We start from the raw sequence: 26,774 nt of genomic DNA on the forward strand, positions 1-26,774 counted from the left end.
AAAAAAGATTGTGCTAATGTGATTTTAACTCTGCCAATTTGTGCTAATGTGATGCTAATTATGCCAGTCTGTGATGACGTGATGATAATTATGCAAATTTCTGCTAATTTTCTTCTAATTATGCTAATTAGTTTGTTATAGTAATGCTAATTGTGCTATTTTGTGCTAATTTGATGCTAAATTTTGCTAATTTGATGCTAAGTTGTTTTATATTGTTATGAATTATGCTAACTTGTGCTAATTTGAAGCTAATTGTGCTTTTTTGTGCTAATTACCCTTGCCAGAGGAGAGGGTATTGCATTGAGTCAGTTTGTTACTTGCCGGAACAAATTCCGGCAAGTATGTTGATCGGTTGGTTTGTCTGTTTGTTACTTGCCGGAAAAATTTTTCCGGCAAGTATGTTGATCTGTTCGTTTGTCTGTTTGTCTGTCTGTTTGTCTGTCTGTTTGTCTGTTTGTCTGTCTGTTTGCAGCACTGCGTCTACTCTACACCGTTGCACGGAGAATCGCCAAACTTTGCACACATATTGGTCTTGCCCTGGAATAGACTGTGCCCAATTGATGACGTCATCGGTGACGTGGTTCGGCCGCCATCTTGGAAAAACCGAAAAACTTTGCACCTCTATATCTCCGAAAGTACTGTACAGAAAAAATTGAGACATGGCTCATTGTAAAGAACTCTCCATGAGGAATAAAATATGTAAATGATGACGTCATCAGTCACGTGGTTCGGGCGCTATCTTGGAAAAACGGCAAAACGTTGCGCCACTATATCTCCAAAAGTGCTGAACAGAAAAAATTGAGACATGGCTCATTGTAAAGAACTCTCCATGGGGAATAAAATATGTTAATGATGACGTCATATGTCACGTGGTCGGCCGCCATCTTGGAAAAACGGCAAAAATTTGCACCACTATATCTCCAAAAGTGCTGAACAGAAAAAATTGAGACATGGCTCATTGTAAAGAACTCTCCATGGGGAATAAAATATGTTAATGATGACGTCATCAGTCATGTGGTCGGTCGCCATCTTGGAAAAACCGAAAAACTTAGCACCTCCATATCTCCGAAAGTGCTGAATAGAAAAAATTGAGACATGGCTCATTGTAAAGAACTCTCCATGGGGAATAAAATATGTTAATGATGATGTCATCGGTCACGTGGTTCGGCCGCCATCTTGGAAAAACCGAAAAACTCTGCACCTCCACATCTCCAAAAGTCCTGAATAGAAAAAATTGAGGTATGGCTCATTGTAAAGAACTCTCCATGGGGAATAAAATATGTTAATGATGACGTCATCGGTCACGTGGTTCGGCCGCCATATTTGTCCTAAATGGCCGATAAAAAAGTACATTCCGGCAAGTCCTCGGTCTCTGACCGATTTTTCATCTGTCTGTTTGTCTGTTTGTTCGCAGTACTATGTCTACACCGTTGCACGTAGAATTGCCAAACTTTACAGACATATTTGTCTTGCCCTGGAATAGACTGTGCCCAATTGATGACGTCATCGGTCACGTGGTTCGGCCGCCATCTTGGAAAAAACAAAAAATTTGCACCTCTATATCTCCGAAAGTTCTGAATAGAAAAAATTGAGACATGGCTCATTGTAAAGAACTCTCCATGGGGAATAAAATATGTTAATGATGATGTCATAGGTGCCTCCATTATGACGTCATAATTCAACAAGTACAAAACTTCATCCGATGAAGATGAAATTTCTTGAGCATCATCAAGGAATAAGTAGTTTAGAAAACAAATAATGATGACATCATCGGTCACGTGGTTCGGCCGCCATATTTGTCAAAAATGGCCGATAAAAAAGTACATTCCGGCAAGTCCTCGGTCTCTGGCCGATTTTTCATTTGTCTGTTTGTCTGTCTGTCTGTCTGTCTGTCTGTGCGTCCGCACTGAATTAATATGATTTTCTCTGCAACTGTTGGTCCGATTGACAGGACATTTTCACCATAGGTGCATCTCCACCTGTATAATTTTTTAATGAAAAGTATGACGTCATATATAAAGTGGTACCGGCGCCATCTTGGAAAAAGTTAAAAATTTGCACCTCTATATCTCCGAAAGCGCTGCATAGAAAAAATTGAGACATCGCTCATTGTAAAGTATTCTCCATGGGGAATAACATATGTTGATGATCAGGTCATAGGTGCTTCCATTATGACGTCATAATTCGACAAGTACAGAACTTCATCCGATTAGATGAAATTTGGTGAGCATCATCTCGGGCTAAATTGGTGTAGAAAAAAAAGTTGATGTCATCGGTCATGTAGATTGGCTGCCATATTTGTTTTAACACAAAAGCCAGACACCAGAACAACAATAGAAAATTTTTATTCCGTACTTTGCTGGCTTGCTGGGCATGTATTGGACAAACTTGCATCGCCCTCTACAGGTTCCAGCTGCTGTGACACACTCATGGGGAACAAACCTCTTAAGACAGTTTGCAAGGAAAAGGTTCCAAACATCTCTAAAGGTTGCCATGTGGTCTCTTTTCAGACGAAAGTCTCTTGGCTTCTTGTTGTCAAACCACAAAAAACGGCGAATTTCCTCAAATCTTTTTATGGACATTGTGGCACGATACGTTGGGTTCAACAAGCTATTCCCAAAGAACTCCCGTTGGGAAACATCCCAGTTTTTTGTATCTTACTAAAAGGGCAAGGCCGAAAAAAGCCAGAAGCTCCTTTTTGGAGATATCATGGAATACCTTGCTATGGATTGCTGATGTTCTCCGCCCTTCGAGGTTTGAACACTTGCAAATCTCTTCAAGCATGTTGTCAGTAACAAAGAGATCCCGGGCATCTATGGGTGACATTGCATAGTTTCTTGGTACAGGACCTGGTTGTTTCTTCATTTTGTTTGCGCTCAGTGTTTTCCTCTGAGGTGGAGCATTTTCGCTCTGGTATGTCCCATTTCGACTGGTTCGAATGTTTCCTTCGGTGTTGTCTCCACTGTCCTCTTCAATGTCATCATCACTGTCCTCACTACCAGATTATTCCGGCAACTGCACTACTTCAGAAGCTGATGTTGCTTGCCGAAGTTACAGCAGAGGAGGACGCACGGTATCTGTCCCAGGTTGGTAGTCTGGGTCTGAATCTGGTTCAGAACATTACGATTCCTCGGCAGTGTTGGGGATCTCTTCTGCCTCCAACAGCTCCAGCACCTGCTCCACAATGAGGCTCCGTTTCGACATTGTACAAAACTAATAGAAAAATAAAATGTTATGATCCTGCATTCCCGAATTTCTAAAGTACATGTAAATCAATGTACACGTAAAGTAAAAACACGTAAAGTAAATCGCACGAGGAGAAAACACGTACAGTAATGTACACGAGGAGAAAACACGTACAGTAAATCACATGACGAGAAAACACGTACCGGTACAGTAAATCACACGAGGAGAAAACACGTACAGTAATGCACACGTGTGGTGCTATGCACACACAACTGGTTTGTCAAGAAGGTAGGCCACCACGCGTTGAACAAAACCAAACACTTTATTCAATGCTCGCACGTAAGCACTGGGCGGGCTCGACTTTCGAGCCCGCATATATGTCCCGAGGCCACGCCTTGCCCTCGGACGTGGCCGGTCGGCCGAAAGGCGGGGCATGTATTCCAGTTCAACCCTGAGCCTCATGACTCCTTTGCTCCGGGCGTGGCCCGAGCCTTGCTTCCACGTCCGGTCGCTCGCGTCACCCACTGGTGCGCGGAATTATGACCCGCTGGCATTGTGTCCGCCACACGCGCCCCCCCAGAATTCCCGCGCACCTGAAGGGCGAGCTTGCGGGGAGGACGGATGACCCGGCCGAAACTCCCTCTGGCGATGCGTGCAGGGCTGCGGGGTGGCGGGACGGCGGGGGTGGGGGGTGCCGGGGGTCTGCCCGCCGGGGGGCGACCTCGAGGCGGAGGCAGAGCTGCTTGCGGGGGTGGTCCAGGTCGAGGCGGTCCACGGAGATGCGATCTGGAGTACCGCCGATGTCCACGGTGAAGTGCTTGTCCCCGGTCTCCAGCACGCGGAAGGGCCCGTCGTACGGGGGCCGCAGCGGTGCCCGGTGGGCGTCGTGCCGGACAAAAACGTACTCCGCCGTGCGAAGCTCCGGGGCGACGTGTGAGGACGGGCAACCGTGGTGTGCTGTCAGCACCGGGGCGAACCTCCTGGCGGTCTCCTGAAGGGTGGAGCGCTGTTGCGACCAAGGTACCGTGGAGTCGGGGAGGAATTCGCCCGGTACCCGCAGCGGTTGTCCGAAGACCAGCTCCGCCGAGGACACGCGCAGGTCGTCCTTGGGCACCGTCCTGAGGCCCAGCAGGACCCAGGGGAGCCTGTCGGCCCAGCTGCCATCGCTGAGGCTGGCCTGGAGCGTGGCCTTCATCGAGCGATGGCTGGCAGCACCCGGTTTTTGATGCCATCCACGGCCTGTCCCACCCGGGCACGAAGGCCTCCCAGAAAGCTTGTCGCGGCAAAGTTCATCTGGCATGGCCTCCGGAAGAACGTCCGCGACTGGGCCAGAACGTGCCTCGCGTGCCAGCGCGCGAAGGTCCACCACCACAACCAGGCCCCGTTGGCCCCGTTTACGGTGCCCGAACATCGGTTCGACCATGTACACGTTGACTTGTTGGGACCTGTGCCCCCCTCACGGGGTTTCACCCACCTCCTCACCATGGTGGACCGCACCACCCGGTGGCCGGAGGCCGTGCCATTGGCGGTGACGGCTGCGGCTGACGTCGCGCAAGCTTTCATTGCCAGCTGTTCACCTCGGAGCTCTGGGGAGCGGTGGCGCAAGGGCTCGGCGTCAAGCTGCACTGCACCACACCCTATCACCCCCAGGCCAACGGCCTGTGCGAGCGCTTCCATCACCCCCAGGCCAACGGCGTGGTGCAGTGCAGCTTGACGCCGAGCCCTTGCGCCACCGCTCCCCAGAGCTCCGAGGTGAACAGCTGGCAATGAAAGCTTGCGCGACGTCGGCCGCAGCCGTCACCGCCAATGGCACGGCCTCCGGCCACCGGGTGGTGCGGTCCACCATGGTGAGGAGGTGGGTGAAACCCCACGAGGGGGGCACAGGTCCCACCAAGTCAACGTGTACATGGTCGAACCGACGTTCGGGCACCGTAAACGGGGCCAACGGGGCCTGGTTGTGGCGGTGGACCTTCGCGCGCTGGCACGCGAGGCACGTTCTGGCCCAGTCGCGGACGTTCTTCCGGAGGCCATGCCAGACGAACTTTGCCGCGACAAGCTTTCTGGGAGGCCTTCGTGCCCGGGTGGGACAGGCCGTGGATGGCATCAAAAACCGGGTGCTGCCAGCCAGCGGGCATGATGGGGCGAGGCCGGCCGAGGGAGACGTCGCACAAGAGGGCCGTGCCCGTGACGTCGAACGGTACCTCGGTGACGCAGATGCCCGTGATGGCGGTCTGAAAGGCCTGGACGTCAGGGTCGGTGGTCTGGTCCGCCGCCATCCAGGCATAGTCAATCCCGAGGTGGACCGCGTGGGCGACGGACAGGGAAAGGCAACCCGCCACCGGGTTGTCCTTACCCGCGACGTGTCGTATGTCCGTCGTGTATTCGGACACGGCAGAGAGGTGACGCTGCTGCCAGGCTGACCATGGCTCGGCGACCTTGGCCATCGCGAAAACCAGGGGCTTGTGATCGACGAAGGCCGTGAACGGGCGGCCCTCGAGAAGATGGCGGAAGTGTCGGACCGCCAGGTGGAGCCCGAGAAGCTCGCGGTCGAAGGTGCTGTACCGGCGTTCATGCAGGCGGAGCTGCCGGCTAAAAAACGCCAGTGGCTGCAAAACACCATTCACCCACTGTTCGTGCACCGCGCCCACCGCGTAGTCCGACGCGTCGGTGGTGAGGGCGATTGGTGCATCGGGCGCCGGGTGCGCCAGCATGGTGGCGTTGGCCAAAGCCAGCTTCGCACCCGCAAATGCCGCGTCCATCTGCTCCGTCCAGGCGATATCACCTTTGCCCGGCTTCCCCTGGAGGGCCTTGTGCAGGGGGCGCAGGAGCTGGGCGACGCGGGGCACGAAGCAGTGATGAAAATTCACCATGCCCAGGAATTCCTGGAGCCCCTTGATCGTGCGGGGGCGCGGGAAACTCCTGACCGCCTCCACCCTAGCCGGTAAAGGGATGGCCCCATGCCTGGTGATGCGGTGCCCCAGGAAGTCGATGGCGGTGACGCCGAACCGGCACTTCGCAGGGTTGATTTTCAGGCCATGCTGGCCCAGGCATTCGAAGAGCGTGCGGAGATGGAGCAGGTGCTCCTCCCGGGACGCGCTCGCGACTAGGATGTCGTCCAGGTAGACGTAGACGAAGGACAAGTTGCGCAAGACGCTGTCCATGAGCCGCTGGAACGCCTGGGCCGCATTTTTCAACCCAAAAGGCATCCGCAAGAACTTGAAGAGGCCGAAAGGTGTTATAACGGCCGTCTTCGCTACGTCTTCCGGTTTTACGGGGACCTGGTGGTAGCCCCGGATGAGGTCCACCTTGGAAAAAATGGTCGTTTTCGCCAACCGGGCGGAAAAGTCCTGAATGTGCGGGACCGGGTAGCGGTCGGGGGTGGTGGCGTCGTTGAGCCGGCGGTAGTCACCGCACGGCCGCCATCCGCCGCCAGGCTTGGGCACAATGTGCAGAGGTGAGGCCCATGTGCTGTTGGAGTGCCGGACGATGCCCAGCCGCTCCAGCGTGGCGAAATCCGCTTTCGCGACGGCGAGCTTCGTTGGGTCGAGGTCCCAACCTGACACCTGACAAGACTCGGACAATTACAGGAGAATTTATTAAATTGAAGACATGTACATGGAAGAGAAGCTGGGATATTAGCTAGTAACCCCAGTAAAAACTCAGCAATATCCAACACAGTTCTCTTAAACTAAGCACAGCTAGCTATGGCTTTATATAGTAACATTAAAGCACGTGAATGGGAAAGAGATAAGAATGGCACCTGCTTCGTAAGGAAGAAACTATTTCCCCTTCCGCACAGTTTTGCTCAAGGACAAGAAAACGCTCAACAACAGAATATGTTTATGAAGTCAGCTAAAGGACAATTATCACTGCTGCCCTGCTTGCACTCCTCCCAGAATGCTCAGCAGTAGTTGCCTAGTAATAGTCTCAGTTGCCTAGTAACAGAGCCAAATGCATGAAATACTCGACTGGCGCACCCACCCACCCACGCACGCACAGACGGACGGATGGATGAGACCCAATCCATAAAGCCCCCGTTTCAGACTAAGTCAAATGGGGGCTAATAATGCTCTGCATAATGTACTGCTCACAGATACCTGTCGGTGTCAGTACTGCTTGGCCACCTGTCTGTGTCAGTACAGCATGCTTTTATCTGGTTCTATAATCTATATTATGGGCCAGACTCGTGTAATATTGTAGTGTCACATGATTTGAAGTGTATTATTGTGGTTTTGGGAAATGCTGAGAAGTAATGGCAACCACCATACAGGTCCCTCAGAATAGTTATTTCATAGCAGACCATTATCTTAGCCGCTTCCCCTTATTTCGGGTTAGTATGTATTTATGCATTGGGGAGAGGAAAGACAGGCCCTCCACTAATAAAGGGATATTAAACCAGGCAGATGCACAAAGATTGCATCCACAGATTGATTTAAAGTCTTGAAGGACAGAAGACAGACCAAAGACCATTGGGATATGCACCAATCAGGGCCTGAGTCCCTTCGAGAGAGCTAGTGGGGGCGGAGTGACGGGCTCCACCAATCGGGAGCCACGACACCCTCAAACAGCAGCGCCACCCCCTTGCCAGGCCCTGACAAAAGGCCTTGCACACGTGTTCTCTCGCTCTCTCTGCCGGGTTCACTCAGCACCTGCCTGCATGATAATTATTGCTCTCTCTCTCTCTCTCTCTCTCTGCCGGTTTCATTCAGGACATATACATCCATTCTCGACCGGACCCTGCGGTCCGGTCAAGCCAAGTCAAATGTGGAGCCAAGGGCTCTTACTTCAGTTCTTCTGTTATCTTATATTTCACTTTGCTTTTGCCTTCCTTTCTCGTAGACAATTTGAGTATAAATCAAAATGCTGTCTTGAGTAGAATTTAGAGATGTGCTTGCCTGAGGACAAACCTTTCTCTCCGTATGTATGAATAAATAATCCTTTATCTATCAAGTGTTGTCTGTCATATTTTGGTAAAGGTGGACAGCCCACATCTGCACGTGATTCTCTCTTGGCCGGACTCTCCCTGCTCCTCTCGCTGCATGTATACACGACAAAAAGGCCTTGGACTTTGCTCGTTTTGCACATGTTCATTGCTCTCTGTCAACTGCCAGACTCCTTCTCGGTGCACGACACTCACTTTCTGCACGAGGCCACGATGTACTCTATACCCTGCACGAGATAACAATGTACTTGCTCCACGTGACCCTGGCACTCTTGCCGACTCTGCCGAGTTCCCGACGTATTTTACCTGCTCGTGTTCGTGCTGGGAATCAACTTTACCTGCTCGTGTTCATGCTGGGATCACCTTTACCTGCTCGTGTTCGGGACTGCCGTTTTCCGGCCAGGTGCTGGTTGGTGAGGTCGAGACAAAAGGCGTCGCGAGGAGAAGCATCTGGTAACATCATGGCCATTTAGCTAACAGGTTCCCAACATTAGTTCCCCTTCCCCTCCTCTGTGAATGTGTGATGGGCGCCCTTGTTGTGTTTATTTGTTGTAAACGTCTTAAGGCATATAATAAGGTAAGTTTGTGCTTCTTGTCCCTTTTCTTTCCTATCGATAAGTTTCACTGTAAATATTTGTAAATAAATCGAATCGTTAAACGATTCCTTTCTCTCTGTCTGTGTATGTCTTTTCTTCCATTGGTCCGCCATTGCTCGCACCCAGAGTAGCGATTGGCCATAACAAAATTAGCATTATCCCGGCGGGTACCAATGGTTGCTCGGCCGTCTAAATTTGGTACACAGCGGGAGAGTACGGCACTTTATCTCTTGGAGTAACTTGATACAGCATTTGGTAGCATGCTCGGTTATTTCAAAAATAAATCTCGTGGGCCTGTTGGTCCATTGGACCAAATTTCCATTGGTATTCATGGTCTTTTAGCATACCTGCCAAATTGTAGTGCTGGAACATTAGGATGCCTTTCACCAAGCACAGATATGCTTCGGCCAGGGTAGGGGGAGGGGGATCATACGATCATTTTTATTTTTGCCAAATGATACGAATGTTATTGTTCTTAATATTATGAGTATTAACTAATATATGCTTTGTTGCAATGTTATCATTGCTTTTGTTATTTATTTTGTAATTAGAATGCCATGGCGTGGGAGGCCCTATTAAACTGCTCTGTACACATTAACATGGCGTACGTTTAGAAACATGGGAATTCTTCTGGATTCTTTGTAGTTAATTAGCTTAATCAACTGAGGACATCATGACGATCATTTTGGTGTATCACATTCTACATCTGGAAGCTCCAGTATAACTCCACAAGAAACATGACACACACACACACACACACACACACACACACACACACACACACACACACACACACACACACACACACACACACCTCATCCATTTATAGTAGATTGCACTCTTTGCATCCTCATCATGTTCAATCATGATCAAAGCTTTTCAAATGAATGATCACTTAAAGAGTGTTCTTTCGGTATGTTTGTGATGTGGATGTGCAGGGAGTGGAGGAAAGCGACCGAAATGAAAAGTGGGCGAAATGTATTGATACTTGGCTCTGGTTTTGTATCCACACCTGTTGTCAACTTTCTAAGTCAACAACTGGATACAAGCATCACAGTTGGTATGAACATGAGTATAAATGGCACACACATCACCTTTTAACCTCTTTCTTGTTGATGTGCATTCAGATAAACTCTCTCCTATTGGAGTGGGTACAGTGTCCTAGTGGCACAGACACTTGTCCGGTAACATGCAGGTTGTGGGGACAAATCCAGCTGAAGAAAGCAAAAGCAAAAGGTTACTTACCATGGATGTGATTCATAATATTATTGTTCATTTATGTGTGGGTATTAATTGAAGGAAGCTTTTTAAATGATCCATTAATAAGTCGTTTTGAATTTTGTGAGCCACACCCACTGTTTCCAAGTCCATTTTGACAGAGTTCGCTAGAGCAATCTGAGGGCATGAGATTTAACTGGGTTTAATATCAGGTTCCATGAGGGAGATGATTGATTTGCTGTAGGTCAGCACACACAGATTCCGCTGTAGCCAGTTGTTGTTGTTGTTGTTGTATAGCCCCAGACATTTCACTTGAACAACCCCTGGCACAGAGACAGCTGATCAATCTCGCAGGAGCAACCCATAGATCACCACACCTAGGATAGTATACTGAGAGAGAGAGAGAGAGAGAGAGAGAGAGAGAGAGAGAGAGAGAGAGAGAGAGAGAGAGAGAGAGAGAGAGAGAGAGAGAGAGAGAGAGAGAGAGAGAGAGACAGACAGACAGACAGACAGAGAGACAGAGAGACAGAGAGACAGAGACTGTTTCTTCCTTTTATTACAAGAGTACAAAAAAATCAGTTATGTTCAGTCATAAAGAAACAAAACACAATAAAAATGGTCTCAAGGAAAAGTTATTATCAAATCATCATCATCAAGTGTGCATATGACATCATTAAAAACCCACTTTTCTTTAAAACATGTTAAATTCTTGTTCATTTTAAAAAACCGGTATTCTAGCTTTAGTCTTGCATTTACAAGAGCCTTAAAGGTGAGCAGTACATCATATGACGAGTCAGAAGCGTTTCCCATTTTTTTCTTCCTGGATTTATAAATTGCAAACTTGGCCTGACCAATTAAAAAATTCATTAAAACCACATTTCTAAGGGAAGACGGTCCTAAAACACCATAACTAAAAACATTGTGATTGAAGAGGGAACCAAGCTTCACAAAGCGTTCCTGAAGGAATGTAAAAAGAGGTTGCAATCGTTCACACTCAAGGTATGGATGCACAGAAAGGGCATAGATTAGAGTTAGCAGTAGAAAACCGGTTCAGTAAAACATTATAAGGTAAAATCCAGTGTACAAGTTTCCATTGAATATCTCCAACATACTTTGGAGTAGGCAAGAGATAAAAACTTTGCCAATTGGGGCAATTGGGGGGTATTGGGGGTAAAACATCCCGCCATCGAAACCTCGGGTGCTCAGAAAATGTTTTTGCATATAAAATTTTAACGTACGCGTTGTACAAAGTTTTCTTTGGAAAGGCGGGAAGGGATAATGCAGTATCATCAGGGCTGTTCAGGCCAGGGGACAGATTAAGTGGCGGGCTGAAGACTAGGAGTTTGGGGAAGTCACCCGCTGTTTCCTCGGGGGAAGGGCCAAGTTCCTCACAGGTTTTACGATACGTTGTGGATATCCCTTGAAGGAACCGAGAGATGATCCTGACAGATTTTATTCCGGTTTTTTGTGCCACAGCGGCAGCACTCAGCCGGCAGCTCCCAGACTCTGTCATGAGGTCTTTCACTCGCAGCAGCTTGGCATCAACAAAACGTTGAACGAGTCCCCTATTATTCAAGCTGTTTTCCAGGAAGGGATTGTAGCATAGGGTCTCATTCAACAACATTTCCATGTTGTATGTTGCCATTTCACGGGAAAAGGACAGGGCTTGCCAGGCGTTCATCACCCCTTGGTAAAAGGTGGGCAGCAAGGATGAATCGATTTGATGAGGGTTCATCAAGAAAAGTTCTCGGTCGTAACCCAGCTTGCATGTAAGTTGCAATATGCAGTTAGCCAGAGGCCTCCAGAGTAGGGCTTCATCTCCATATACAAGTTGGCGCACGATATGAAGCCGGAAGACCATAATCCGGCTGCGGATATCAATAAGACCTTGGCCACCTTCAGTGAGTGGTAAGTATGCCACGGGGGGTTGGAGCCAGTGTTTCCCGCTCCAGAAAAAGTCGACAATGCTCTTTTGCAGTGTAATAAGAAGGCTCCTGGGCGGTTGTAGGCATATCATCTTATGCCATAGCATAGAGGCGACAAGATTGTTAATGACGAGAGTTCTTCCGCGGTACGAAAGTTGAGAAAGAAGTCCTTTCCAGCGGGCCAGTTTTGCCATTACCTTGTCCGGTAATCCCATCCAGTTCTGCTACTCAAAGGTGTTGTCTCCTAGGAAAATACCGAGGTATTTAATGCCACTTTTCTGCCAGTTCACTCCTCCTGGTAGGACAATTGGCGGCAATCTCCAGGTCCTATCCAAAGGGCTTCACTCTTCTTCCAGTTTACCTGGCCTGAACAAGCCTGACAATATGTCTTTAGTGCCTGAGCCACTGCAGTGACGTCAGCACTATTTTTTATATAAATACAGACATCATCTGCATAGGCAGAGACTTTTAGCGGTGTGGTAAGAATTGATCCAGTGAAGCCAGAAATGTGCGTACGTAATTGGAGCAGAAGAGGTTCGATGGCAAGAGAGTATAAAAGTCCAGATAGCGGGCAACCTTGCCGTACTCCCCGTTGTACAGCAATGGGGCTACACAATACTTGATTAATTTTAAGAACACTGGATATATTACAATACAAAAGTTTAACGTATGAGATAAAAATAGGTCCAAACCCAAAATTCTCTAAAACTCTAAAAAGGTACATGTGGTCAATACAGTCAAAGGCTTTTCCTTGGTCAATGAAAAACAGACCAACATTCATATTAAAGTTGTTACAAAACCGAATGGTATCACGGATAAGAAAGATATTATTAAAAATAGTACGTCCAGGAATACAAAAGGATTGATGTTCTCCTATTAGTACATTCATAAAAGGTTTCATTCGATTAGACAAGGCTTTGGCTAAAATTTTATAATCCGTACATAAAACAGAAATAGGACGCCAGTTCTCTATAAGTTGAGTGTCCGCTTTCTTAGGAATTAAGGTGGTGACTGCTCTCCGGCAACTCCACGGCAGTTGTCCATCCTCTAAACATTCATTCAATACCCGCAGTAGGTGAGGTCCAATGGCGTCCCCAAAAAACTGGAAAAATTCACTAGTCAGCCCATCCAGTCCAGGGGCTTTATCAGGTTCCAAGGCCTTCAAGGCAGCGGTGAGCTCAGGTAACCTAAGAGGATCCTCCAACTGCTGCTTCTGATCCTCCGCCAATGTTGGAAGGTTAGAAACAAGTTCCGATATTGCATCCTGGTTAATGTCATGCCACATAAACCGTTGTTTAAAATGTTTCCGGGCACATTCCCTGATTCTGCCATCTTCATAAAGGAGTTCCCCATCATGGAGCAAGCGTGTAATCATTGACGAAGAGGCCCCCCTTTTAAGGCTGAAGAAGAATTTGGTTGGAGCATCAAGGTCGTGTATGTACCTCATCTTCAGGCGCAATAAAGCATTTTGTGCTCGCCTTTCGGATATGGAATTCAGTAAGGCCGTTTTTCCATGGATTTGTTGCCTCATTCCCTGGTAGCTCACACTTGCAGTTCCCTGAAGCTGTTCCTGTAATTCCAGGATTTCATCTTCAAGTAAGGTTGTGGTTTTTCTTTCCTCTCGAACACCATACGCACGATATTGTTGGCAGAACAGTCTGATGTGCGTTTTGGCATTATCCCACCATTGTCTGAGGTTTGAGAAATTCCCTTGGGAGGCAACCAGAATATTCCAAATTTCCGGAAAAATGTCCTTGAAGGTACTATCATCAAGTAAGTTGTTATTAAATTTCCAAAAAGCACTCTTGTGTTTCGGGCAGGGGGCAGAAATTTTGAGAAATGTTGCGCTGTGGTCCGAGAATCCTGATGGGCAAATTTTGGATGACAGAACGAGGCGTTCAAGTGGAGGATTAATATAAAACTTGTCCAAGCGAGCAAGTACAATATTACCCTGAATGCATCGACACCTTGTGTATTGCCTGATTGATGGGTGCTGTACCCGCCATATATCTGTCAAATTCATTTGTTTTAAAAATTTGGTGAGAGGGATTGTGGAGGCAGGATGGGGCTCTGCACTGTTCCTGTCTAGTTGGGGTTGGAGGGTGCAGTTAAAATCTCCACCAATACAGACATGATCGTCTTGGTTTTTTAGGGCGTTTTGGCTGTCGAGGGACGTTAGGTGTGTCCCAAGGTCATTAAAAAAAACTCGCCGAGCTACAGGCGTACTTGGGGCATAGATATTAAAAATAGTATAGAATTTTCCACAGTAGTGGAATTCTAGGGATGCTAGGGATCCCATGTGTATTTCGTCGAATTTAAGCGATGAAGGCGAAAAGGAGGGGTTAAGAATTATTGCGACACCGCCTTTGCGGGAGTCACCGTTACTAAAGAAGGACAGGCCGGGGAAGAGCCTACACCACTCTGCGACACAGCAGTCGTTGGCATGGGTCTCTTGTAAGAGGGCAATGTCAACTTTCTTCTGTAATAAAAAATCCCTTACTTGAACTTTACGGACAGAGCTACATCCTCCGTTAATATTCAAGCTACAAATGGAAAAACTCATTACAGCTATAAGGAGGAGTGACCACCACTCAATTTTTTGATAGCAGTTCATTCTTAGCTTTTTGCAACCACTTCTTCAAACGGTGACGTTGGGAGGAATTGAAATTAAAAACGTGGGGCCGTTTTACCATCAGTCTAGCGGAATGTATAAAATCAGGTAGCTCCGGAAAAAAGGTTTCTATAACAACATTCCTTTTTCGGAATGTGTCCTTAAGAAACCTTTTTATCTCGGAGGGAGGGATTGGAGGGGTTTCTTCTTCCTTAAGGCTACCACATTCACTAACAGAGTCATCTATATCAGATGGCTCAGATGGTGTGTCACACTGGTTTTCATCATTTATCTCCTCACCGTCATCACATCCCTCCACGTTATCGGATGGGGCATAGTCCATAGAGGGAGGGGATGGGGAGGGAGAGAAATGAGCCATCTTCGGGGGAGGGGGGGGGGGGGGGGGTACTAATTTTTGCGGTTCAACCATATCAGTTTCTAGGTCAGTAGACAAGGGCGAGGATTCATCCACATCTATGTCCTCCAATACCGAGAAACGATTTTCTGTGCCGAGGGACAAATCTAGGGCAGAGAGGAGGGGCTGTCGGTTTTCAGTTGTAGGTTTTTTAAAGAGATGACCGTTTTCATCTGTTGTTTGCAGATGTCTTTTTCCTTTTGGGCAGACTAATTGAAACTCGTCCTGGTTAGTGGGAAGAGATTGCAAGGGTTTGGGGGGAGGGGGGGGGGGGGGAGGGAGGACGTGATCATCGGGAGGGGATTTCCATCGGCTACCACGGCGAGAGAGGTAGGATCAGTTATAGCAGGCAACAAGCTGTGATTGGACGATGTCGCCTGGGGGGTGAGATCTATCGTTAACAGGAGATGGCTGCAATTAGATCCTTCAGTAGAGGGAGGGGCCCCTGTTTCAAGGGGAGGGGAAGGGGGTACGGCGGGGGGGTTTGGATTGGTGGTAAGAGGGCTTGGGTCGGTGGTGGACAGATTGGGATCAGTGGTGGTAAGGCTTGGGTCGATGGTGGGAAGGTTCGGGTCGGTGGTGGGAGGGCTTGGTTCGGCAGCGGGAAGGCTTGGGTCGGTGGTGGAAGGGATTGGATCGGTGGTGGGAAGGTGGGGGGGGTTGCTTATTCCCGGTTCGGAGGGGAGGTTGTACTTGTGGAGAATTCTCTTTTCGGGGGCAGTCATGCTTAACATGCCCAAATTGTCCGCAGCCAAAACATTTTAGAACGTTGGTGGACACGTACACTGTATATTCGTTCTGTTGATGTTTTAATTTTATTATAAGGTTTAAATCCTTCTGGGAATTTTTTAAAATCATAAACACTTGCCGCCGGAATGAAACCACGTGCCTTAAATTGTTGTTTCGTGACCCGAAGGGAATCATGGAGATACGAGACACGATGGTACCGTATCGGGACAATTCTTTAATTAGTACATCGTCGGATACAAATGGGGGGCAATTTGATATCACGACTTTTATCGCTGGGCTATCTAGTGGGGAAATCATAACAAATAAATCTGGATCGATTGTCAAACCCTATTCGACAATTTGTGGGACACAAGCCACGTCGGACAAAAAAATAACGATCCGCTTGTTCATCCGCGAAGCGGCAACAACCTTGTCGATCCCGACAACACGACCGGTTGCGAGGACAACGTCCTCGACACTAACCTCACGTTCCCGAGGTACACAAAAGAACCTGTGCTTACGGGTCAGGCTCTGAAAGGCCGTAAATCGAGATAGTGCAGCTGCCATGCTGGAACAGCTGCACTTACAACCCCTCCCCAACTCGGGGAGGGTGAATATATAATATAATCTTCCCTACCCGAACTCCGGGAATGGGAAGTAATCAGACCTCTCCGATTTCCCTAACTTCGGAAAAGGGAGGCAACACAACAAACTGAAGGAAAGATAAACGAAAGGAAAAAAAGGAAATAGAGGTTTAAGATGAAGGAGCAAACACCGATCGGGCGACGCCCAAAAACGGCGAACCCTTACCAGCGATCACCCTGTGCTCTCCGGCTCTCTCTCCCATCTCAACGTATATGGGAATCACCAGGAAGACTCCACGAACAGGCACAAGGACACGGAGGGGGGGGGGGGGGGGGAAATGGAGCAACAACACAGAGCACTCACAGGCCTCCACAAGCAGACGCCATGACAGTACAAACGGCCAGCAGGTGGCGAGAGAGAGAGAGAGAGAGAGAGAGACTTTTGTGCCCTTTTATCTATCTATAATTCCAGTAATCTCTGTGTGCATGTGTGTGTGTCTGTGTGTCTGTGTGTTTGTTTGTCTGTGACCGCTGTTTCTCGACAACCACGGGTCCGATATACTTGAAACTTGCCAGGTATATTGCTGGGGACCCGAGGATGTGCCTTTTCAAGGTTTCATATTAATCGGAGAAGTAGTTACCGAGCTATGTCCAAAAAACGATTCAACCAATCAGAGAGCAGCGAGCTATCACGTGTGCCGAACGTGGCGAACAGACTCTGCCTCGGACGGCACATTTGAGAGCGTATTCATTTATTTCACGTTGGCAAACTATGTTGGCGCTATGTTGGCGTTAAACTATGTTTTAAAACTAATTAAAACTAATTTGCGATTCATCGTAACTGCGATATGCGACCTTCCGGACAGTCAAATGAGGACGTCACTTCCGGACTTACGGATAGTCATAGTGACGACGTGAACGTGGCGAGCAGACGCTGTAAGGTACGATCGATTGTAGTACACGTTTATAATAACTCTGCCGATACAGGCCCGATTAACTGCAGCGCCATCCGAGCTGCGGCGTCGGGACGATACATTCATTGTACGGTCACATCACGCACTTACGGGCACGCCCATGGGCCCATGGGCACGCCCATGCATGCATGGGCGAAGACATTTTTTTTTTTTTTTTTGGCAAGGAACGGGCACCCACGTACGGGCACGTCCTAGTTATAAAAATACAAGCAATTCCACAAAGCGGTTGTAAGCAAAGCAACCAGTTTAAAGAAACATTTCGTAAGGATCATGAATTCACCAAAAGGAGCAAAGGATATTTAAAGGAAACCAGCAAGTATAAAAATTTTACAAACCAAAGGTGAAGACACAAACAAAACCACAAACAATTTCAAAGGAAATGCTCATGCAAGAGCTATGACCACATCAAGAGCAAAATTAAGCGTTTAATTAAATTAAGCGAAACATTGAGAGAGGGAGAGAGAGGGAGAAAGGGAGAGAGAGAGAGAGAGAGAGAGAGAGAGAGAGGGAGAGAGAGAGAGGGAGAGAGAGAGAGAGAGAGGGAGAGAGAGAGAGAGAGAGATAGAGATAGAGAGATTTCATTCCTTTTTTTGAAGGAAAAAACCTTTTCCACCAATGCAGACAGGTAAAACAAAAAATATTTACAGGTCATGAGAGCATTTCTACAAATACAGACAGTGAGAAAAAGAAAACCATGGTTACAAATCAAAACAGACAGCAAATAAAGTTGATATATACAGTCATAAAAAGGTACCATTTCGAAGCATTTCACATTACACCAAATAAGAGAGCAATGCTATATTACAAGTTTAATGTAAGGACTCCGTCAGTTAAACTGCACAAGGAACGCCGAACACACCATCGTTTCTGGAAGTCCCCACAGTTATCAAAAGACAATTCCAGGTTCAGCCGAGACGACACCAATGACCTAAGAAAGACTACAGCGTCATCCACTGGAACAACACTGTTCCGGATTTTCCTTTTCCTGGACACATATATAGCAAGTTTTGCCTCAGAAATTAAAAAGTTGGCTAAAAAACATTCGTGCCTACATCTGGGTTTAATACTAAAACCAAATATAAAAACACAGTGTGTAAAAACCAACCCCAACCCTTGAATGACATGCGATAAAACAGTAAAAAGTGGTGTCAATCTTGGGCATCCAACAAAGGCATGAAAAAGAGTTTCCTGGGCATCACAAAAAGGGCACTTTTCAAGGACATGTGGACACATTCGGTGTATCAAAACGTTTGAGGGTAAAATGTGATGTGCCAATCGCCACTGCAAGTCTCCGGAGCGTTTGGCAATGGGTACCTTGTACATAACAAGCCAGTTTATCGAAGTAGAATGAGTAGTCTGGAGCATTCTCCTCCAGTGCGCTTGTGGTTCTGCAGGTCTATCAGAAACAAGGGTTTTGACACACATGCCATAAACAGAGGATTTTTCCATCAACTTAAAGGAGGTGAAACCTTGAAAAAGAAGCAAAAGCTCTGGAAAGGGGTGTTGGGATGAGAGAGGGCCAGCTTCCATCTGTGGAGCCCATTTTAGCTTGGTTTGCTTGAAAAAGCGCAGAATCACAGAGAATATCCTCCCAATGACCCGAATGGACCTAACTCCAGTGGCAACAGCGACGTCAGCAGCTGGTTTCCACTTGTAAGGAGGAGGGGTTCTAAAATCTTTAACCTTGGTGCATCCAGCATCAATAAACTTTTGCATAAAAGTACGATCACTGCAGACCCCTTCAAAAATGGGGTTTAAAAAAATTGGCTCGTTTAAGAACATTTCAAGAGAATAATTACTGTTATCACGGCGAACGGTAACCGCCTGCCATGCCTCCAGCACACTCCTGTAGAACAGGGGGACTGATGCCATATCGACTTTCTTGCTGCCAATAAGGAACAGCTCCTGATCGTAGCCGAGTCTCCCTGCCTGCCGAAGCAGGCAGTGAGCCAATGCCTTCCACGGGACGTCTGTGTACAGCAGTCGACGAAGCGACAGGAGGCGAAAAGCCATAACTTTACTGGTAATGGCAATCAGACCCTGACCTCCTTCAGCAACGGGTAGGTTTAACACACCAGGTTTGAGCCAGTGCTCCCCCCCCCCAAAAGAAGTCAATAAAAATAGATTGCAGTTTTTTAAGAATAAAATCCGGGGGCTGCAGTGCCATAAAAACGTGCCAAAGCATCGATGCTGCAAGGTTATTTATAATGAGGGTTCGGCCCCGATAGGAGAGTTGGCAGAGTGAGCCCTTCCATTTTAGCAGCCGCCTCTCAGTTTTAATTATGAGAGATTCCCAGTTTCTCAAAATGAAGTTTTCGGTACCAAGAAAGACACCAAGGTAAAGAACGCCATCCCATGCCCATTCGAGTTGCTCCGGCAGAGTCTGAGGAGTGGCGCCATTTTGCGGACCAAGGTAGAGAGCTCTGCTCTTTTTCTAATTCACTTTTGCCGAACTTGCCAAACTGAATTCATGGACACATTGGACCAAGGCCAAGACGTCCTCATCCGAGTGAACGATTGCACAAAGATCGTCTGCATAAGCAATCACCTTGAACGGGTTCGCAGTTGGTTGAGGAACGAAACCGGGAAGACGTGCGCGCAAACGAACGAGCAAAGGCTCAATCGCGAGGGAGTACAGGAGGCCGGAAAGAGGGCAACCTTGACGAATGCCTCTACTAGCCAGGAAAGGCTGACATAAAATGTTGTTAACTTTTGCTAAACTAAAAATGTTATTATACAGTAGCTGTACGTGAGAGATAAAAAATTCACCAAAACCAAACCCCCGTAAAACAGAGAAAAGATAAAAGTGATCGATGGCATCGAAGGCCTTTTCTTGATCGAGGAACACCAGACCAACATTTCTTTGTTCGAGAGAGCAGATATCAATCATGTCACGTACAATAAAGATACTGTCGTGAATTGACCTTTTAGGGACACAGTAAGATTGATCTGGGTGTATGATCTCCCCAATCACGACTCTGAGCCGGTTGGTGAGAGCCTTGGAAAAGATTTTATAATCCACGCATAGCAAGGATATCGGACGCCAATTTTCCACCCGATGCAGATCTCCCTTCTTGGGTATTAGGGCAAGCACCGCTCTACGGCAGCTGAGTGGCAGTTGGTTGAGTCGTAAACTGTCAGAAAATATTTCCAACAGTTCCGTCCCAAAGAGATCCCAGAAAGCTTTGTAGAACTCTACGGGGAGGCCATCCAAGCCAGAGGCTTTTCCATTCGGCAAGGCTTGTAGTGCAACAAACAGTTCCTCCATAGTTATCTTTCTGTCCAGCTCTTGACGTGCAGTAGCTGACAAGGTGGGCAAGGACGCAGTTAAAGAATGCACCATTTCGTCATCAATGTCTTTCCTACAATACAGATCAGAGAAGTAATCTTTAACCAGGGTTCTAATGCCCTTGTGATCCTTTATCATATTGCCCTGCACAGTCCGTAACAAGGTGAGCTGCTCGCTACCCTTTGAAGTGTGTTCAAGTCGAAAGAAGAAACTAGAAGGCACGTCCAGATGACGCAAATTCTCCACACGGAGACGAACCATGGCACCTCTAGCTTGTTTTACACATAGCCTGTTGAGAATAGCTTTCTTTTTGGCCAATGAAAGATTCGTTTCCATTGTGTTGGAAGGTGACAGATGGCTTTGCAAAGCTAAAATTTCTTTTTCAATAACACTTTTAAAGAGAGACTCATCTTTTGTACAAAAGAATCTATACTGCTGACAAAAGGTTTTAATTTGCACCTTGGCATTATCCCACCATTGATTGAGGGAAGAAAAAGAAGGTTTCCGCAAAAGCAGTGTACCCCAGAAAACCCGGAAGGCTTTAAGGAAAGCTTGATCCTCTAAAAGGTCCACATTAAAAATCCAATGTGCAGCTCCATAGTTCCGTATCGGAGAGAGAAGAGAAAAGGTGACCATGTGATGATCGGAGAAACCGATTGGTAAAATTTGCACATTGCCCATCATGTTAAGAAAGTTACTATTTATGTAAACACGATCTAGCCGAGCGAAGGAAAGCCGACCGTCAAGACAGCGACACCATGTATACTGGCGTATGAGGGGGTTGTGAAGTCTCCACGCATCAACGAAAGAGAATTTAGATAAAACCCTTGCCAGTGGGATGGTACTAGCTAGATGAGGTTCTTTACCGTTCCGGTCCATGGCAGAGTCTAGAGTACAATTAAAATCCCCACTCAAGCAAACAAGATTATTAAAATCTGCATGAGTGAGTGATGTTTCTAACTGTGTGAAGAAGGTGACCCTGTCAGTGCTGTCACTGGGTGAGTAGACATTAAAAAGTGTGTGCCTGTAACCATTGAAGGTGAAAGACACAGAAATTAGATACCCCTTAATTATGTCTTCAAAAACAATGTCAGTTTGGAGGAAAAAAGAAGATGAGAAGAATATAGCTACCCCGGCTCTAGGGTAAGCCAAGCTACTGAAAAACCATTGGCCGTTCATCAACCTTCGCCATTGGCTTTCGCACGAAGGACTGCATCTCGTCTCCTGTAAAAGCATGACATCAATATGCTTTTCCGCAGTGAGTAATTTCACCTGGGTCTTGCGCAATGGGGACCGCCCCCCATTGATATTCAAGGTAGCTACAGAAAAGGTCATGTGAAGAAGAAGGGGAAGGGGTTATATAGCGGAAGGTTGGTCTACTTGTAGCTCTTCCTTCGCTTTGACGATGTACTTCTTGAGGCGGAATACTTCTCGTTCCCCAACTCCGAACTGGCTGGACTTCAGGACGAGATATTTCGCGGATGTTATGAAGATTTTTAGGTCTGGAAAGAAATCTTTCACCTTTACTCGCCTCTTCCGAAAAGTGTCTTTCAGGAATTTTAGAATTTCTGCAGGTGTGATGCCCGGGTCACCCTCCGGCCCATGAGACAACAACACTTCGTTCCAAGCTTCGATGCTGATGCCAGACGTGAGGGATGAGGCTCCATCGGAGTCATAGTCCAATTGATCAGCGTGAGTCTCACCCTCTAACGATAAAGCAGGTGCCGGTGCAGCAGATGCTGTGTGTGCCATCCCCTGAATGTCTGCAGGTTTTGGACACGTCTGCAAATCAGACAATGATGCAACAGGTGTTGCGAGATTCACCTCTTCATGACCCGCTATGGTCATGCCACGCTCCGGAATTATATGAGGCGTTTCAACGACAGAACTTGTATATGTCTTGAGGGCACAGCCTGGGACATCCTGAGGCACAACCTCCTCAGGTGCGTCATGCCCAGCTGATACAGAAACTGCGCATTCCATGTCTGCGCAGCCTGGGACATTCTGAGGCACGACCTCCTCAGGTGCCTCACGCCCCGCACGGACAGAAACTGTACATTCCGCACAGCCCTGGACATTCTGAGGCACGACCTCCTCAGGTGCCTCACGCCCCGCACAGACAGAGACTGTACATTCTATGTCAGCACAGCCCGGGGCATTCTGAGGCACGACCTCTTCAGGTGCCTCATGCCCCGCACAGACAGAAACTGTGCATTCCATGTCCGCACAGCCCAGGCCATTCTGAGGCACGACCTCCTCAGGTTCCTCACGCCCCGCAGAGGCGGAGGCTAAAATGGGCTCTGTAGGTCCATTATTGTCATCACAAGCAGCTCTTTCACTCTGATTCATTAATTCTTTATCATCATCAGGAGTTGGAGATGCAAATCTATTGTGTAAGGCTATGCCGGTAACACAAGGAGCCACCTCAGTGAGGGGTCCATTGTCGCTTCCAGTCAACACAATCTTTTTTGAAACCCTCGTTGCTGCTTCGTCATTAACGTTCGGCCGTTTGTGCTTCTTCCGAGCAGTAACAACAGTGAAACCTTCATCATTCACGGAGGAATCCCTCACTGCTGCTGTCGATGTCGACGGCTGATTGTCCACAGCATTACCAGGTGCCGCCTGTTTAGGCGTGCCCACGGGGACAGTTACCTTCGTGCAGGCACCTTTAACATGTCCGTGTTGCCCGCAAATGAAACAGGTCGTCGTTTCGGTCGACACATATATTTGATAGTTATGACCATTGAGCGACAGCGTCATGGTCGCATTAAGCGTCTGAGCGTTGTCTTTGAGGATAATATAACAATGACGCCGGAAGGTCATGACGTGTCGGAGCGAGGCGTCTGCTCGAAGTCGCAGGGGGATCATCGATATCCGGGACACGACGGTGCCGAAACGATTAAGCGAAGAGACAATGTGCTCGCTCTTTATAAACGGCGGTAAGTTCGACAAAATGATTCGGACCGCCGGTGTGTCCATCGGACTAACACTTAAATAAATGCCCTGGGATAAGGACAAACCGTGTTCCACCACCTCATTAACGAGGTGTTCCTTTGATACAAAAACCACAATTCTGTGGTTCATCCTGGAGGCAGCGAGGACATTATCCAGGCCGACAATGTTACCAATACTGGTTACCACGTCCTCGACGCTCACTCCGTCAGGCGGGCAAGCAATAAGCCCGTGTTTGCGAGTCAATGACTCGTACCTGCTATTGTGCAAACGAACGTTCGCCATAGCTAAAAATAAATGAAACTAATGAAACGGTTTCGAAATAAAATAAAAGAGAACCTGTCGCGAGCAAAACCTGCAGGCGAAGGTAAAATGAAAAGAAATAGAATAAGGGAGCCGATAAACGACGATGATGAAGAACACGGCAAACAGAGCACAGGCCCGAAGAACACAAGGTTCTTTAGGACTCGCACCAAACTCACCGTGCGCGCTCTCTTTCTCTCTCTTGTCTCAACAAAGAAGGAAAACACGGGGAAAACTTCACAAGCACGTACAAGGACACAGAGGGAGTGAAATGGGGGATGGGAAAGGCAACAACACAACACAGTACTCACAGCTCCTCACACACAGCAGCCATGATTGTCACACCCACGCACGACTCACCAACGACCAGGAGAGAGAGAGAGAGAGAGAGAGAGAGAGAGAGAGAGACAGAGAGAGAGAGAGAGAGAGAGAGAGAGAGAGAGAGAGAAAGAGAAAGAGAAAGAAGAAAAAAGAAAAAGAGACACACACAGAGAGACACACACAGAGAGACACACACAGAGAGACACACACAGAGAGACACACACACTGAGAGACTCTTTGACTTTGTGTCCTTTTATCATAAAAGTATAAAACCAAAAGTATTAAAAGTCCGCTTTACATACAAATCAAAACCTCATTTCCAATGCATTTGCACAATCCCCCCTCCCCCCTCCGTGCTGTATAACTCTTCAAACACAAGAAGGTTCCCCATGTTTACATGATAAGCATGTTCCAGCTTTATACTGTACGTGCTGACACCATCCCAACAAAAACAAAAAAGTGCATTTGCATTTTTTCCACCACCTAATCTGGCTTTTCTGGTTTTATAAATTGCAAGCTTAGCGATTCCAAGCAAAAAATTGAAAAGCAAAAATCCGTTTTTCTTGTGTTGCATGCAAGTCCGTAAACAAAGATTGTAACGGAAAAAAACAATTTAACATTTACAAAAGATTTGGCTCAAATACAGAAACAGAGATGACAATCTCTTGCACTCAATAAACGCATGATACAAATGTTCAACATTACCACAAAAAGGGACATAAATTAGACACAGCAGAGTTAAACTCCTGAACTAACACCTGTGTGGCCAGGGCGTGATGGACCAGTCTCCAATTTAGGTCTCCTGTACGTCCGACAGTAGGACACCTGTAAATTTCATCCCAATTTGGAGTGAGAAATGCTCCTGGAGGTAAAAGCTCTTTCCACTTGTTCCTTAAGGGTGCTGCACAGCCCGGAAAGCACACCTTCAGACAAATTCTGTACATTGCCCTTTTCCCCATGATGTGGAACACACTGGATTCTTCGCTGTTTGAGGAAAACACACCGTGTTGTTCTTGGGCAGTGATTGAGAGTCCAGGGAAGGTTAGACGAAAATCTACTTCTTCATTTACCCCATTCCACCCAATATTTAAATCTAAAAAAGTCTGGGATACAATTTTATGACCCTGCTCACTATTCTAATTGAATGCAAGCCAATTATTCCAGAAACAGAGCTGGCAGGCAACCATCGCTTCAAGGATAGCTCCATAAGATCTCGCACTTTATTAATCCCATTGTTCGTAAAATGTTCCATAAAAGCTCGGCTGGTAGATACTTCAGTGAATAATGAGTTTTGGAACAATGTCTCATGCACAAACCTCCTGGGATCGTAAGAGATCTCCAACCGCTGCACTCCTTGAGCTTGCCAGGCATTCAGGAGAGACAGATGAAATGCAGGGAGTGAGGCAGGAGCCCAGAGGGGAGCTTATGCGATGGCGCGTTGTCCGTCAGTCCGTCCGTCCGTAAATACTTGAAACTTCTTCTCCGAAACCGCTGATGGGATTGTGACCAAATTTGGCACAAATTATATTTGTTGTGTTGTGACTAAAGTTTGTTCATGGATTTTTTTTTTTTTTTTGTATACAGAGTCGAAGCTCGTGAAAGAGCTAACATTTATCAAACAAACAAATCAAACAAACAAGCAAACAAAGTATATAAAAAGGGGAGCGGTCGACAAGATGGGGAGAGAAGGGGAGGAAGCACACAAACACAACATTTGAGAGCAGGGACATCGGGAGATGTTTTTGGAGGGAGAGGGCCTGGGGGGAGGCAGGATAGGTATAAAACGCAAGGACACCAAGGACTTCCAGGAAAGAAGTCAAAAGTCACTTCAAAAAAGTGGATTTGTGGTGAAATTAGCGGGGGTAGAAAAGATCAATGTTTTGGATTGGGGAAGATAAGAGATGGTGGTGAACAGCCGTTTTAAAGACCTGGAGGGAGGAGTGGGATTGAAGAGAGTGAGGGAGTTTGTTCCAGAGGTGGGAGAAAAGAGGAATGAAGGAGTGAAGGTGAGCAGAGAGTCTTGATTTTGGCAGTTTAACCATAAGAGGGTTGCAGGCAGATCTTGTGCGACCTGCAGGAATATTTGGGGGACAGAGCCCAGAGAGAGCTGGGGGAGCAAGGCCGGAGAGGAGTCGGTAGAAGACGGAAAGACCACCAACCTGCCTGCAGTGATTAAGTGAAAGGCCCTCGGAGATAGCGTCATCGCGGGAGATTCCAATGATTCTGAACGCTTTGGTTTCAACAGCGTGAAGACGAGCTAGGTGTGAGGCAGGAGCCCAGAGGGGAGAGCAGTACTCCATTGAGCTGCGGATGAAAGCCTTGTATGTGGTGAGGAGCTCAGGTGTGCCAAGGAAGGACTTCGCACGACGGAGGATGCCCAGTCGGCGACTGGCTTTGGAGGCCAGCTTGGAAATGTGGTTTTCCCAGGAAAGATCATGGCAGATAGTGAGACCCAAAAGCTTGAGTGACAGAACTTCTTGGAGAGGATTATTCAGAAAGTAGATGGGAGGGTTGTCCAGTCGGTCTTTTCGGAGAGACATCGTAAGAGTGTGAGATTTGTCAGGATTGAAAGACATGTTCCACTTGTTTGCCCAGTCTGTGATTTTGTCCAGGTCTGCAGAGAGTGAGGAGGCTGCGGACTGCCGATCTGAGGGATGAGGAATGGAGCGGCAGAGAGTGGAGTCATCAGCAAAGAGATAGAGAGGATTTTCAAGAGAGTCAGCGAGATC

At 47.4% G+C, this 26,774-nt stretch overlaps 1 protein-coding gene across 1 annotated transcript in view; it reads left to right on the top strand.

Moving 5' to 3' along the window:
• LOC144894212 (alpha-aminoadipic semialdehyde synthase, mitochondrial-like) overlaps positions 1-26,774 on the top strand; it is a 165,667-nt gene that overhangs the window by 100,380 nt on the left and 38,513 nt on the right. Inside the window, exon 15 of the mRNA XM_078786315.1 lies at positions 9,663-9,784. Within this exon, the coding sequence (XP_078642441.1) occupies positions 9,663-9,784 (122 nt within the window). The remainder of the gene's footprint in view (positions 1-9,662; positions 9,785-26,774) is intronic.

The sequence above is a fragment of the Myxine glutinosa genome, chromosome 11, assembly GCF_964187855.1.
Source record: "Myxine glutinosa chromosome 11, kmMyxGlut1.1, whole genome shotgun sequence".
Taxonomy (NCBI): domain Eukaryota; kingdom Metazoa; phylum Chordata; class Myxini; order Myxiniformes; family Myxinidae; genus Myxine; species Myxine glutinosa.